This window comes from Hyaloscypha bicolor, assembly GCF_002865645.1.
Source record: "Hyaloscypha bicolor E unplaced genomic scaffold K444scaffold_184, whole genome shotgun sequence".
Taxonomy (NCBI): Eukaryota; Fungi; Ascomycota; class Leotiomycetes; order Helotiales; family Hyaloscyphaceae; genus Hyaloscypha; species Hyaloscypha bicolor.
The window spans coordinates 8843-24309 of NW_020194686.1; the positions used below are offsets into that span (position 1 = coordinate 8843).

The following is a 15467-nucleotide window of genomic DNA, read 5'->3' on the forward strand; positions in this document are numbered from 1 at the left end:
ATACGTAATATATAGCTATAACCTTTTAAAAACCTGGTAATATGCGATTATTTCGGTACCTAACTTATAGCTATTCGCCCGTTATTTGATATCGAGTTATTAACTATATGATTTTGGTAAGGGAGCTTCTCGCTAATGTGTGTTTTTCAAAACCGCCTCGCTTACGTGCCCGCTTTTCAGGCATTTGACTGCTGTTCTATAGTAGTAAGTAGCCCGTATATATAGCCCTGAACCCCCTAAGTCACATGTACTAAATCCCTATGCCAGCTGAACCGATTACAGCTATACAGGGTATTAAGCTAGTGCACAGCCCCATGGCGTTCGGTTCCAGGGCTTACTAAGCCTATTAGGGGCCTCAGGCCCCTAATTTCAACACTCTTACTATAAGAAGAATTGGTCATCGAATCCATGCAACATCTCATCTGATCAGTGGGAGGGGAGCTTACAGAACGTCGGCCACGTCTACAAACTTCTTTAGTCATACCAAAAGATGCCGAAACGCCTTTGCACCATAGTACCGGAGCCCGATAGAGAAGAGAATTCTCCGAACAAGCCTTTAAACCAATAAACCAAAAACGCTCCATTCTCTGCAGATTCCAAGGCATTCCATGCATCTATTCTCTCACTTCAATACTGCTGGTATCAGTGTTTCAAAATTATTGAAGAATCATATCAAAATATTCTATTCAAATTCAGCAATTAGTGGCCGAGCAAGAAAGACAGCGACGAATAACATGGAAGCACTCACCAAATTTATCGATGAGAGCACCACTCCAGGTACCTCGACTTATGTGGCGCCTACAATTGTTGGCACCGTCATTGCTCCAGGCGGTATTTGATGAATTTCCAGCGCCTGAAAAGGTACGTAGAGTGACTGACTCCGCACAGGAAAGATTTTGTGGCAGCATGCAAGTGGTGTAGGTCATAAGGAAGGCGAGAGTGTCACAGCCGACTCGGTGTTCTGGCTAGCATCGCAATCGAAATTGATGTGCACGGTGGCGTCTCTGATAACAGTTGAGAGAGGCCTTATTGGATTGGATGACGATGTTGCAGAGATTCTTCCTGATCTAGCAGCCTTGGAAGTTCTGGATGGAGGAGAAGATGCCGATGGCATTCCGACCACGAAGCCGAGACAAAACAAGATTACTTTGAGGTAAGGCCTCGTGAACGGAGTACGTATGAGTCAGGTGTTGACTTGCAGCTAGGCTTCTGCTGTCTCATCAAAGTGGCGTAGGTTATGATGCCATGCCCTTTTCCATCTTCACATGGGCGCAGAAAACAGGGCTGGCTTTCACGACACTGGACTCTACACAAGTTGGTTCTGCCTGTCCAACAAAAGAAATAAGGTAGAATGGCTTACTGGTGATAGAAATCCATGAAGATTTGCCCATTAGCCTTCGAGCCTGGCACCAGTTGGTTATATGGGGCAGGTATCGACTGGGCTGGAGAATTGGTAGGGCAAAACAGTTCCCCTCTTACATCCAGAATGCTAAAAAGTGGCCTAAAAAGGTGGCTCGACTCAGTAAAACTACCCTTGAGGAGTTCTACAAAACCAATATCTGGAATCCTTTAGGTATGATAAAATCGACATATCATCCTACAAAATTCAGGGATAGCATCGTTCTTCCGTACCTCCGCAACGAAGTTGGCGAGCTCAAGCTCGAACCACTTCCCGTACCTATTGAGGCTCCTACTGAGACGGCCGACCATGGCGTCTGGAGCACTCCGAACGACTATGTGAAGCTGCTAGGTGCGCTCCTCGATGGTGGAGGACCAATCTTGAGCCAGAAATCGGTCGACGAGATCTTTACTCCGCAATGTTTGAATCCCGGTGCACTCATGGAGATGGTTCAAGGCCCTTATAAGCCGGCTCTTGGTCCCTCGATACCTGTGGATCAGAAGATAGATCATGGGCTGGCTGGGTTGATTAATCACACGGACTTTCCTGGTCGTCGACCACCTGGTGTCCTGCAGTGGTCAGGAATGCCAAATCTCATTTGGGTGAGTTTCTCCACCAACCTTTCGAATTTGCGTTGTGTTATAGATCATATCTGTGTTGCTAATCGAAGAGATAGTGGGTTGACCGAAAGACGGGTATCGCTGCAACGACGTTTTTGCAGCTCATGCCAGTTGGTGACACAATCGCTGGCGAATTTAATGTTCGTTTCGAAGAAGCCGTTTATCAGATTTTTGGGCCAAAGTGAAGCACTGAGTTCTCTGGCAGGGGAATGGGATATAGTGGGCGAGGGGCAAAATACACATGGTGGCTAGGAAATATCAATACGGGAAGCTGCAAATGAATTGTAGTACCCACTATATCCGTAGTTGACAGTGATCACCAGTAATTTATCTTATGCGAGCAAATTAAACCGCTGGCCAGGCATTCCCATAACGTTCAGATTCAATTTGAGACTTGCCTTGGACTCGGTTATGTAGCAATTGGCTCAAACCAATGCATCCCATGGCCATAATCTCATATTTGAATAAATACACTCAACGTAACTGTTAAGCTCAAATGGGTCGAGACTTTTATTATTTATGAAGTGATATGGATGTGATTAAAACCGACAATATATGATCTGATGTCGAAATGATGAATAGGAGAGACGAGCTCAACTGCAAATCTTTCAATAACTGCCCGCAGCAAAACACAGAGAATTCCTAATCTAAGGAAAGCCTCCATTAACGGGAATGACCTGGCCAGTAATGTACGATGAACCGTCACCCAGCAAGAACATGATCGTATCTGCCTGCTCCTCAGGCCGACCCAATCTGCCCAAAGGAATCATCGCCAATCCGGCTGTCAATGCCTCCCCCCTACCTTCTAGGTCAGACAGTTGCGCTCGCGCAAGTGGTGTGTCAGTCCCTCCAGGAGCAACAAGGTTGACTCGAATACCCTTGTGCGCCCAATCGAGAGACCATGAACGGGTGAGACCCAATACTGCATGCTTACTTGCCGTGTATGCCGTTAGCGTAGGCCAAGCGCACAGTGAGGCGCTGGATCCAATGTTGACGATGCTGGCACGCGTTCCCGAAGGAGGGGTCCCTGACCGACCAACATCGGGAGACTCCTTGTTCACCATCTCAAGAAAAGCGGTCGTTATGTTCCATGTCCCTATCACATTGACAGCCATAGTACGTTGGAAAGTCTCATCGCTTTGAATGTATCCATCGCCACCCGGGCAGATGCCCGCACTGTTGACGATGCCATCAATGCGAGGCGAGATGGCGGTGATGGCTTTGTAGAGCTCAGTCACGCTGCTGCGAGAGCTGACATCAATTGAGCCATGATAATGAACCGTCTCGAACAAGGCTTCGAACTCGGGGGGCGCAGAGGCCTTCAGGTCAATAGCGTGGACTATGGCAGATGCAACTGCGAGTTTCAAGACCAGTGCAAGTCCAATCCCAGAACCGCCTCCGGTGACGATGTAATGCTTCTGGGCAAAAAATGAGGTCGACATCACGAATGTTTGACGCTCGAATACCGAACTTTGGTGGCGATGTTGGTCTTCTGGAGTATAGGTGCGACAGGGTGACTCGTGTTAATCTGAGGATTGCTGGCAGATTTTGCAACGAGGTGAATCCATTGCAAAGATAATCTAGGATTCGTAACCTACTTGCCTTCTCAGTGCAGGCACTCAATGAGTCACATTAGATTAGTGATTAGAGGTCATTTAGTAAAGAGAGTGCTACTTAGTCACTAGATCAGTAGTCAGAAGAGTGGGGGTTCATAGTTGTGAGCACAACAAGTGCATAGTACTTCATATATGATGTCGGAACGCAATATCTGCATGTGATCCTGGGTAAAGCCATTGTCTCACTCGCGATGCGGGAGACTTCCGTCGAAGGACGCATAGAGTGGCGGCAGGACGTCGCAGCAGCCTGCTTCTTTCTTGACATTTCGTCGTGGGGTGAAATTGATGTTATGATATTTCAGCTGCTGGTGGTGATGGAATAACTTTCAGCAGATGACGTGGCACAACCCTGAATATCGGCCCTGGTGAAATTTCGAAAGACCTCGATTCAGAATGGAAGTACGAAATCCAGCTATAAATAGCTATTTCGCGGGAATTGAGGCAACTTCAAGATCATACTCAGATATCATCTAGAAACCCACCCTATGTCATCTCTCTTCTCAACTTCAATTTATGGCCCAGACCTGCAATTATGCATCAACACCTGCGGAACATCAACGACACGATCACGAATAAAATCTGCAAATCCCTTCCCCAGCGAATCCAAACGACTTGAACTGCTTACTCCTCGTCCCAGACATCCATAAATCACGAAGTGCACAGCCCAAATATGCGGAAATTCGACTCTTTCGATGAAGAACTCGTCGCTCCAATCTTTTGCCATGAGCTGCTTCATCCGACCAGTAGTAAGAAAGCTCCGAAACCATGGCCAAGCTCCCTCTTCTCGTACAAACAGACCGATATTGATATTAGATCCCTTATCACCTGAGCGTGCAAGAGCAATATCCCCCAGGCGTGCCTTTTTGGTTGGTCCGAACATGCGCAATTCTACTGGCGAAGTAGACTCGTAGTTCTCCCGAGGTAGGACTGTCTCGTACCGCGGTGGATGGCCGGCATTTGTCGAGCACTCAATCTGACCATCTGCCGAGAGGAACACGATCGACTCATCCAGATGATCTTGAGGAAATATTGCCGGGTAGAAGGCGACATAAGGTAGCGGTAGTGCCGTCCTTAGATCCAACGAGAGGTGAAAGCCTACTCATAGATGCCGGTTCTCAGTATACACATAAGAGCCGAGTCAAGGAATCTACGAACCTGAAAAATGCTGCATGCCGAACTCTCCGACCGTCTTGAGCAACCCAATTATGGTGTCTTGCGACTCAGCTTGCGCAAACAGACGGCAATAAGTCGTGCTACTCAACTGAGTCGATGGATCAGGCTCTCTGATCCCAATAATCTGAAACTCAAGGACTTCGAAAGCTTTCAGAAGGCCTCTTTTCTCCAGCCCGAACCGAATCTGTGCCTCATACAGCTGCCATTTTTGCTCTGTGGCAAAGCCGCATGCGTTCACCAAAACCTGCGACTGGTACCCACCTCGATAAAAGATGGCCAGTTTGGTTGTAGGTGGAGGGGGCTGGCCACGAATGCCGGTAACTTTGACCCTATGAAGGCTTGAGTGAGCTATTGTGACGATATGGGAGCTTGAAATTTACCTGTTGTTTCCCGCTTGTTCAATCTTCACCTCGCCGAGAATTGCAGCAACGTCACTGTTGAGGTAGATATTTCCCTGCAGTTCGTAAAGAAATTGACACTTAACTGTATCTACCGTGACCAAACCGTTAGTTTTCTCATGTTTGCAAACTATAAGTGTTCCGTCAATGGCAACCTCCACGATGGGAAATCCCAAATCAATCAAGCTCTCCATCTTTTCCTCATAGAATGCAGCGTAATTGGCGCCAGTGACATACGCAGAGCACTCGATCAAGTGACCAGCAATCAAACACTGTGCCAGTCGGTCATAGTCGGTGTCGCTCCACGAATGCCAATACCATGCAGCACCAACAACAAGTGATGCGTCAGAAACTCGGCCACAGATCACAATATCTGCCCCATGCTCTAAACCTTTCACTATGGCTCTAGCTCCTAGATATGCATTGGCTGACACTATGTATTTTTGCGATACATCGTCAAGGAATGTCTGTGCCAAAGGCACCAAATTTACGTTTGGATTTTCGGAGTCTAGGTGAGCAGGTGCCGTGACTTTGGTTTCAATTTCTTCCTTGACTGGCTCATAGAGGTCATCGCCTGCGACATACGCTACTTTGAGCCCCAGTCCTTGTTCCGTAATCATCGTAAGGTCAGTTTCCCGTTCATAGTTACATTTCTGGACGGCGGACAGCTAACTCACCAGCTTCACACACTCTTCAGCAAGCCCCTTAGGGTTGAGTGATCCGCCATTGATTATAATCTTGACGTTTTTCTGCGCAACACAATGTAGGCTTCCCTTGATTCCCTCAAGAGCAAAGGGTTCGTACCCAGGATGTTTGCCGCTTCGGTACGCCTCTGCATTCTCTGCAATGTTCATTTCTACCTATGTTCAACATGTCTGATTTCTTCCATTCTGAAAAACCACACTTACCAGCAAGATAATCTCCAGTGATGAAGTCAACGTCTCCAAGCTCGACCTGGCGGCGCATTTGATAGCCTGGGTCACCTATGGAGCCCGTTAATGGATTGATTGTATATGCGCCGACTCAATCAATAACCTACCACGCGCACCAGAACAATTGGCAATCCTAACAGACCGGGCCGCGCGACGCTGGAATCGAGTAGAGTAGTCCTCCATCGTGCTGTTTGTTGGCTCTAACGGTGGTAAGCTCCTACAAAACACGGAAAAAGGTCTTCTCAGGTTGGCTGCACGTCGAGTGCCATAACACCTTCCATGGACTTTATTTTTAATAACACCCTGCGTTTGGATCTTCCCGCGAGCCACTCACAGCAAGCGAAATTAGCCTAATCATTGCCTTGTTCCCATATTGGTGACAAGAAATCGGAACTCCACGAGTGACTAATTACATGGTTTGTCACACTTTGCTGTTGCTTTCCCCACAATCGCCTCGGCATGCAGTTATGTCGACTCCTTTCCAATGCAAATGGTGCACATCAATTATGCAGCAAAATCGGTGCTGCAATTTCTAAAAGGCATCCATAGATCTTCGAATTGGATAAGCTTTAACGTCCATATATCGGGGGGGTTCTCTACCTGCCAGTGCTGAGCCTTGTTGGAACTTGGTGTACCCTGGTACACGGTAGTTTACATACTGGATGTATATATAGAGTGCTTACCCCGCGTGAGCTGAGAAATCAAGTCATCAACCTCCAAAACATCGCAATAAGCTTCGAAGACCCCAGCAACATCATGACGACCAACACAACAAATCCACCACCAGAGTATTCCACGCCGGAGCAGGCTCGAGAAGTGTTTCTCAGAGGTTTGCTACATAATCCGCTTGTTGCCAAAGACCTTCCCGGCGAAGCAGCCCAGTGCAGTGCGAAAATCTCTTTCGAAGGCTCTTTAAAGCCATGCCTCCCAATAAACTGGCGCTTTGCCGAGAGTGTCTCAGCGTTGAAAGCTCTCGAAGCTACTATGCTCAACGTTCTCCTTCTAAGAAAATACAATGTCAAGCCATGTCGAGTCATTATAAACACGTAGGTTTCCTCAGTACGATGGGGGATAACAGCTCTTGTTCGCTAACTGACCGGTAAACAGAGATCATGCTCAGCTATTTTTCATGTCTACATTATTTTTCGATATTGATCCAGATGGACTACACCTCACACCTGCATCGCATTTTAAGCCTGGAGGTCTCGAGGCCTTTGAGAAGATCTTCCCAAGGTATGCCTTCTGATTCTTGCGCAAGCTGTCAACCTGAAGCTAACCAATTCTCCAGTTGGGACAAGGGAGACGCTCATAAGAAGCCACATCGTATTGCAGCAACAAATATATATCAGACAAAAGACGGCCGGTTTTATCATATTCATGGTATTTAAAGTCACGGACTCTGATCAAGCGAAAAATTGCTCACTTGAACTCCTACAGGCAGCATGAACCCCGATCCAACCATTGAAAGTTTTGCGCTCCCTCTTCAAAGAGAGGTGCAGACTTTGGCGGAGGCATATGAACCTTTCATGCAAGCAGTGTCGCAATTGACATCGGCCGAGCTGGATGAGCTTGAAAATGATAAATATCATCAGGCAGGAACCATATGTTGGACTACAGAAGAGTACTCTCAGAGTGAACACGGGAAGGCAAATGCACATGTTGGCCTATATGAAATTGATGAGTGTCCAAATCTTGCCCAGACGCCATGTTGGTGGCCTTCAATATCACAAACGTCCCCGAAGCGACCTCTGGCTGGTCTAAAGGTCGTCGATCTGACGAGGGTCATCGCTGCACCCGCTGTGGCAAGAGGGTTAGCAGAAATGGGTGCTAGTGTTATGAGGATCACATCTGCTAATCTCGTCGACTATTCAAACTTGCATTTGGACCTTAATTGGGGCAAGTGGAATTCGCTCCTGGACCTAAAAGCTAAAGAAGATCGAGAGAAATTGAGAGCACTTATTCTCGAAGCCGATATCGTCGTTCAAGGGTACCGACCTGGAGTGCTGGACAAATTCGGTTTCGGTGTGGACGGAATTATTGACCTTTGCAAAGGGCGAGAGCGTGGAATCATCGTTGTAAGAGAAAATTGTTACGGTTGGAATGGACCTTGGGCAGGAAGAAGTGGTTGGCAGCAGATAAGTGATGCTGTGAGTGCTCTCAGTCATTAGCGATTGTCGGCTAGAACTAACTCTCGAGAAGTGTTGCGGAATTTCCATGGAATTTGGCCGGGCGATGGGAAATGACGAGCCGGTCACGCCTGTTTTTCCAAACAGTGACTACTGTACAGGTATTATTGGAGTTGTCGCCGCAGTGGATGCTTTGATGAGGCGTGCTCAGAAAGGAGGGTCATATTGCGTTGATGTAAGTGCGAAGTGTAGAGAATATACCATGGCGGTCGGTGAACTGAGATTTTAATACAGGTCGCGTTGAATTATTACTCGCAATGGCTTGCAACTTCTTGCGGCGCGTACCCCACCGAGGTCTGGCAAGAAAATTGGGCAAAAAATGGAAGACCTGTATTCCGCCACTATCACGGCATGCCAGTCACGATACCGGCATTGATGAAACTGATCGTAGGCAAGCACGCAGAAGTGTTGCTGCGACCCGAGTTCTTTGAAGAAAGGCAATGTAACTCCATTGGTTACAAGATCAAGACTGTCAAGCCCATTCTACAATATGTGGACGGGGAAGTAGATCTGAAGTACAACGTTGGCACGAGGACGAATGGTGTTGACAAACCATACTGGCCTCAAGATCTCATGATAGAGATTGTACAGTAGACAGTTGGATATTGGTACCATTTGGTAGCAACCCAGGAAACCCAATCTAGAGTCGGCCAGGTTCATATGTCTCATCCCTCTGAGAACCGTCAGTAATATGACAATATGAATAACTAACATGAACACGATCGTCTCTATTGGTTTGCACATCATTGATCTGTGCCAGCCAGAGGCGCATTGTCATGGGCTGCCAAATCATATTAGGACTTTGTTGCAAGAAAAGTTAGAGTGAGCTAAGTTTATCGTCCAGCCGCGGTATGATTCATCCGCATGTCCCGTTTCCCCAAACTCAAGTGGGAGCTGTGCCTAGGCAAAAATGTGTGTTTGAGCCGAGATAATGGGGTCGTGCGGGGCATAGGCTACGGTTTCCGGCTCTCCGGAGAGATGACCAACAGAACAGTTGGTAATGAATATCTGTCTGCTGCACATTTCCCTGCACTACATCCTAATGTTCAGGGGCCCGGCAATTCCCCGCCTTGCCATGCCGCTGTCACGATGCAGGTGCATCTCAATCACATCAGTCTAGGCAAGCAACGCGAGTTACGCTGATAACCGTCAAATTGTCATATCGTCTCATCTTATCAAACGGTTTTCCAATGACCTGAGGGTAGTCTAGCTCTTTTTGTTCTTTCTGTTTGCCGATACTTACGATATCCTCCGTTTCTAAGCCCGCGCTGCTTCCTTCTCCTCTCGTTTATCCCGTTATCGCTTTATATAGATTGTGCAGACCTCACACACATAACTTTTCACAATTTGCAGCACTTCTTCCGCATCAAGAATGGAGCGTTCAGCAGACTGGCCTCGAAAGACAGTTGGGAACAATGACTTCACTGAATCAGATGCTGTGATCATCGGGGCTGGTTTTTCAGGTAAGTTGGTCAGCGGAAGAAAGAAGAACGTAAGATATCTGTCAGATACAGAATATTTTCATTTAACCCCCTTCATACAGGAATGTGCATTGCGATCAAGTTGATTGAGAAAGGAATTCGTCATTTCATCATCATCGAAAAGAGTGACGGCTTTGGTGGAACATGGAAAGACAACAAATACCCCGGAGCCTGCTGTGATAGTAAGATAACCCCTCTAAATATTAATCTACGGTTGTGGATTGGAGGTTTAGGATGAATGAATGAGCTCACGCATTTGTCTAAAGTTTTATCCCACCTCTACTGTTACTCTTTCGAACAGAACCCGAATTGGTCGAGGCTGTATCCTGGGCAGGAAGAGATCTTGGTAAGTTAACTTTGCTCGACTTTCTATAAAATTTCATGGTTCCTTAGTCAGCTAATGTAACTTCCAAACTCTCAGAATTACCAGAAGGCTGTTGCGTCCAAGTACGGCCTTTACCAACACGTCAGATTCAGCACTACCGCCAATGAAGCACATTGGGATAATGAGACGAAGAAGTGGAAGGTTTCCGTCAAAGTCTCGGGAGGTAAAGAGGCCGAATTTGGCAAGGCCTACATTTTGACAACGGACTTCCTGATTTCTGGCGTTGGTCAACTCAACGAGCCATACTCTCCTGACCTTCCAGGCTCTACCGACTTTCAGGGAAAGACGATGCATTCTGCGCGATGGGATTGGAGCTATAATTTCCGTGGGAAACGCGTTGCGATAATTGGGAATGGTAAGTTGAAAGTTTGATGAGAAACGCCACGTTGTGCCAGGTCTCTAAGTCTTTGGTTTAGGTGCGACCGCTATCCAGATTGTCCCCGAAGTAGCCAAGTGTGCATCACACCTGACCGTTTTCCAACGGACACCTAATTGGCTTATGCCAAGGATGGACCAAAACGTCTCTGAACTTAAGAAGAGCATGCTCCGGAACGTTCCTTTTCTACTTCGAAGAATGCGAGCGGATATCATGGACGGTCGAGAGTCATATTTTCAAGCAATAATCCAACGCCACTCCGCCGAATCTGCCGAGCTTACAAAGATGTGCGAAGGATACATGAAGACCCAGCTGGCGGATCGGCCTGATTTATGGTCGAAATTGACTCCAAACTATCCTCCTGGGTGCAAACGCCTTCTGCTCAGTGATGACTATTACCAGGCTCTACGTCTTCCGAATGTCAAATTAGAGACAAGGCGCATCCGGAGGCTAACACGAGATGGAATCCATGTATCTGTCCATGGAAGAGGAGAAGCGGAAGACTATCTCGATGTTGATCTCATTGTATACGCGACCGGCTTCCGAACCAAAGAATTCCTGTATCCCATGAAGGTATATGGCCTGCAAAATAGATCCACCGATGATATCTGGAAAAGTGGCGCCCGCGCTTTGTACGGGGTGAGCGTTGAGAGTCTCCCAAACTTCGCCATGGCATATGGGCCGAATACAAATCTGGGTCACAACTCCATCATTCTGATGATTGAAGCTCAAGCAAGGTTTATGGTCACCCTCATTGAGGTGGTAATCAAAGCACGGCAACAGGGCCAAACGTTGTCCATCACTCCCAAGGCTGCAAGAATCCAGAATTGGAATAAGAAACTTCAGAAAGAGTTGGTGACCTCTTCATTCGCAGACCCTCGATGCACCAGCTGGTACAAGACTGAAGATGGGCTCATTACGAACAACTGGAGCGGGACAGTGATAGAGTACCAGAAACTCTTGTCGAATATTGATTGGTCCGACTTTGAGCTTGAGGGAACTGCAGCTAAGAGACTAGCTGGAAGGAAGATTGAGATTGGACGGGTAGTAGAGGAGACATCAATTAGCTTCCGGACATTGGCCTTCATTATTTTGAGTGGGCTGGCTGTTGCAAGTGGTATTGTCTTGAAGTACAACCCTCGTACCAATTTCTTTTAAGGGTTGCGAGCGGAAATGATAGTAATAGACTGATCGGATGTTTCCACTCATAATACTGGGCGTTCAGACTGCGGGAATCAATCCAGCAGCTACATGTCATTGCTACCATATAATCATATAATGGTTCGGATCAAAAGGTAGTTTTCTGGCCCTTGTTAACTTAGAAATGCTTCATTCATGGTCGCATTTTCAGCGGCAAGGGTTCTACTTTTACCATGCCCAACTTGGTGTCACCTCGATCGTGACCACCCTTTGATTCGAATCGTATTCTCTATTCATACTCTTCCAAATTGTGAACCATACCCTCACGCTATTACATTTGATGACTTGATCAATCAGCAACCATCAACGACAAATGGTTGGGCAATGAAACCGGAACCTTTAAGGGTTATGCATCCAGAAGCCAATGTATTCCGGCTCCAACGCTTTCGAATCGGGACAATATCACATAAAGCTAGTTGCCTATCATTCGCACCCCATAGCTCGCCAACTATACTTCCTTCCGATCGGCAATTGAGTTCGTCAAGTCTCAGCTCCGGCAACTTTAACCATCCGCCACATCAAGCTGACTAAAGAATGGGTTTGTCAACCACTCTTCCTGTCACAGCATCCACGTTACAAATCCTAGTCACAGGCTTATCCAGATATGCTTAGTCGTAGATAGGCTTGCGTGCTACGAGCCTGCTACACTTTCTCAGTGAGCTCGGTTTTGCGGAAACAAAAGCGGGGTGATCAGAAAAATACCGGGTCGACGGGAGAACAAGTTCTGTCGGTGTCTATGTGAGTCAGGATCTGGGGAAAATATGGAAAAATGGACAGAATCTGGATGAGCTTGGGTCACAACCCCGCTTCTCAATTGCTTCCCAAGCCTTCTAAAGGTTGCAGCTCCTCTTGAGATCATCACTATAACCTCAAACATAGCTGCCCCAAGAATGTGAGAGTCTTTAGGCACTAGAGATAGGAGCAAGCACTTCCCTACTTCAACGACATTCAAAGAATCGATCTTCATATTCCTCATATATCTATCATGGCAGACCAAATTGCTCAAAAAGAAACTTTGCAAGATGCTCCAGCGACTCACCATCCTCATATACCTCATATTACCCACCTTACCCGCATCCCTCCTGCACAAAAGCGCGATGATACCGGGCATCAAGAAGATGTCAAGTATGCTCATCTCCTCGCAAAGGAGGAGAGCGATATTCCACCCGGATACTTCAGAAGCGTTCGGTTCCTTGGCACAATGATCTCAATGTCACTGACAGTTGTCTCATCCTACTTTGGATTTGCTGTCCCTGCCTCCGTACTCACGTACATTAATCTCGACATTGGTATGATACTTTCCGCCCTTCTTCCCCAGAGTCATATCATGCTCTTCATGGTAGACTAACACAGAGGATCAGGTCCTAGTCAAAACGCAAGCCTGTTTGTCATTGTCTGGACGATGTGCAATGCAATCAGTCTCTTGATCACAGGGCGTCTGTCGGACAAGTTCGGAAGACGATACTTTCTGCTCTTTGCTGGAGCCCTGGCCGTGATTGGCGGGATTGTTGCTTGTACTGCAAAGACGATGAATACTCTGATTGGTGCCAACGTTATCATTGGTATGGCTTCAGGTGTACACTCTTCCCAGTCATTGTTTACTGGAGGTCGGTTCCCCATGTTCGCTGTCTCAAGATTAATCCCACGTCCTGAATCCTCTTACCGACTCTTGTGACTAGAGCTTATTCCACATCGACATAAATTTATCGGCATTATGTTGATTTTGATTCCTATGGTGACCTCCACTGGGCTCGCAGCTTACATAGGCAGAGCGCTTGTCGAGACGCGTAGCTGGAGATGGATATATTATATTTACATCATGATAGTTGGTGAGTACATGGGTCGCTTAGATCCTCGATAGCACTTTTCAGTCTTGATCTTCTGTCTAACAACTCGGATACATAGGTTCTGGCTGGGTAATACAGATCGTCATGTACCACCCGGCTTCATTTGTTCAACTCCACGGTGGCTACCGATCAAAGGCAGAAGAATTCAAACGCGTAGATCATTTTGGTCTTCTCTTTCTCATTTCCGGGCTCACATTATTCTTGCTTGGAGTTTCGTGGGGTGGAAATCCTCAGCCATGGACCTCTGACAAAATTCTGAGCTTGATCATCACTGGTGGAGTAACCCTCATTATTTTCGGCGTCTACGAGGCCTATACATCTAGTCCGAATCCAATGGTCGACTTAACCCTGTTCAAGGACATCCGAGGATATTTATGCTTGAACATCGTGTCCATGGCTGCAGGTGCTATGTATATTGCACTGAGTGTCATATGGCCTCAACGTAAGTCTCAACTCTCACTCCTAAATCTTATTTCCATCGCCCCTCTTTTACTGACAAACCCACACCAGAGGTGTTCTTAGTATATAGTCCTTCAACCTCTGAGTGGCAATCTCAGGCTTGGATGAGCGTAAGCATTCCTTGATCGCTCGCTCAACGGTCCATTCCATTAAATTTATTTACAGACCACAATCGGTTGGGGAATCTGGGGTGGAATCGTTCTTCTCTTCCCTCTTGTCAATATCGTCAAGCATGTACGAAGGCAGATTTTAGGCCTTCTTATCTTGTCAGTCATCTTCACTGCTGCATTATCTCAAGTTGGACCAGGAGATAAGAAACAAGCAAACGCATTCTCGTTCTTGACTGCTCTCCCAATCGGATGGCTTGAAACAGGCACAACCATCATTGTGCAACTCGACGCTGCTGATGCGGATGTTGGGATGGTTTATGGTATATTCTCTTCGCTCTTCCTCTCGTCCCTGTGCCTCCTGCTTTCCGCTACTTGTTGCCCCTTCTAAGTCCTCCTATTCCTCACAACTTTGCCAAACCAAATGCTAATCGCCAACGTAGCTATTCTCTCCAGTCTCCGCTCCATCTCCGGCGCCACCTTCACAGCTGTCTTCACCGCGATCCTAAACTCCAAAGTAAAGTCCGGCATAGCCTCACAGGTCCCTATTGCAGCAATGGCAGCTGGTCTTCCAGAGGCCTCTTTACCCGCCCTCTTTGGAGCCATCGCCGCCCAGTCTACCGCAGCATTTGCAGCCGTTCCCGGCTTCACGCTTGAGGTCGAAGCCGCCGTCTCAAGCGCCCTTGTTGAAGCCTACTCTAGCGCCTTCAAGTACGTGTATTATACTGCACTAGCCATTGGCAGCGTGGCAATCATCGCAGCGGCGTTTTTGAAGGATTATGACCCTCTGATGACAGGACATTTGCCTAAGCAGGTTTATGCCTATGGTGAGAACGTGGCGATTGATTCTGATTTGGAGAAGAAAACTGGGAGCAAAGAGGCTGGAGCTGGCGTTTCTGGTGGTGCATGGGAGCCCGTTGAGCTTGTTCCTAGAGATGACTCGAAAGAGATTTAGGATTTGATTGGGATGATAGAATCACACCCGATTCAAGCCGCTGATGAGTGGCCGGGGTGGATCATGGAGAGAAGTGTCGGATAGCAGAGTGGCACATGCTGGGACATCCATTTTTTTGCGTCTGAAGTTCTAAGTTGAAATCCGTGATCAGACTGAAGGTATCTCTAGTCATTTCCAACCCTTAAACTAAGCTCCATTTGTACAATACGTGGTCAGTAACTAACAAGAAGAAACCGGATAAAATGGATACAACAGCATTCGAAGTTACGCAGGAATAGGATATGAACAATTTGACAACAAGAAAAGACGGTATGGACAGAATCATATTTTTAT

The 15467-nt window shown here is 47.1% G+C and overlaps 6 protein-coding genes across 6 annotated transcripts; 4 read left to right on the forward strand and 2 right to left on the reverse strand.

Moving 5' to 3' along the window:
* The first annotated feature begins 492 nt into the window (after positions 1–492).
* On the forward strand, positions 493–2361 carry K444DRAFT_670494 (beta-lactamase/transpeptidase-like protein). The gene is made up of 6 exons (XM_024887634.1): positions 493–831; positions 889–1153; positions 1206–1314; positions 1370–1453; positions 1510–2001; positions 2076–2361. Exons 1-6 carry the CDS (start codon positions 609–611, stop codon positions 2202–2204), a joined length of 1302 nt encoding a protein of 433 aa, XP_024726887.1. The 5' UTR covers positions 493–608; the 3' UTR covers positions 2205–2361.
* A 275-nt stretch (positions 2362–2636) lies between these two features.
* K444DRAFT_604416 (NAD(P)-binding protein) lies at positions 2637–3461 on the reverse strand (the record flags this gene model as incomplete). Its single annotated transcript, XM_024878809.1, has 1 exon — positions 2637–3461. The coding sequence occupies one exon, from the start codon at positions 3459–3461 to the stop codon at positions 2667–2669; it is 795 nt and encodes a 264-aa protein (XP_024726888.1). The 3' UTR covers positions 2637–2666.
* Positions 3462–4146: 685 nt separating this feature from the next.
* K444DRAFT_548031 (DUF1446 domain-containing protein) lies at positions 4147–6321 on the reverse strand (the record flags this gene model as incomplete). The annotated part of the gene is made up of 6 exons (XM_024876343.1): positions 4147–4733; positions 4791–5137; positions 5189–5810; positions 5880–6062; positions 6115–6189; positions 6246–6321. The coding sequence occupies 6 exons, from the start codon at positions 6319–6321 to the stop codon at positions 4147–4149; spliced, it is 1890 nt and encodes a 629-aa protein (XP_024726889.1).
* Positions 6322–6862: 541 nt separating this feature from the next.
* K444DRAFT_604420 (CoA-transferase family III) lies at positions 6863–8978 on the forward strand. Its single transcript, XM_024878810.1, has 6 exons — positions 6863–7184; positions 7246–7371; positions 7427–7518; positions 7576–8285; positions 8338–8499; positions 8559–8978. Exons 1-6 carry the CDS (start codon positions 6895–6897, stop codon positions 8916–8918), a joined length of 1740 nt encoding a protein of 579 aa, XP_024726890.1. The 5' UTR covers positions 6863–6894; the 3' UTR covers positions 8919–8978.
* Positions 8979–9696: 718 nt separating this feature from the next.
* On the forward strand, positions 9697–11724 carry K444DRAFT_548181 (putative flavin-binding monooxygenase; the record flags this gene model as incomplete). The annotated part of the gene is made up of 5 exons (XM_024876356.1): positions 9697–9787; positions 9868–9987; positions 10072–10151; positions 10227–10545; positions 10607–11724. The coding sequence occupies 5 exons, from the start codon at positions 9697–9699 to the stop codon at positions 11722–11724; spliced, it is 1728 nt and encodes a 575-aa protein (XP_024726891.1).
* A 1027-nt stretch (positions 11725–12751) lies between these two features.
* K444DRAFT_648616 (trichothecene efflux pump) lies at positions 12752–15412 on the forward strand (the record flags this gene model as incomplete). Its single annotated transcript, XM_024885481.1, has 8 exons — positions 12752–13055; positions 13128–13373; positions 13446–13595; positions 13672–14055; positions 14124–14182; positions 14238–14502; positions 14623–15006; positions 15351–15412. The coding sequence occupies 8 exons, from the start codon at positions 12752–12754 to the stop codon at positions 15410–15412; spliced, it is 1854 nt and encodes a 617-aa protein (XP_024726892.1).
* Positions 15413–15467: the final 55 nt, after the last annotated feature.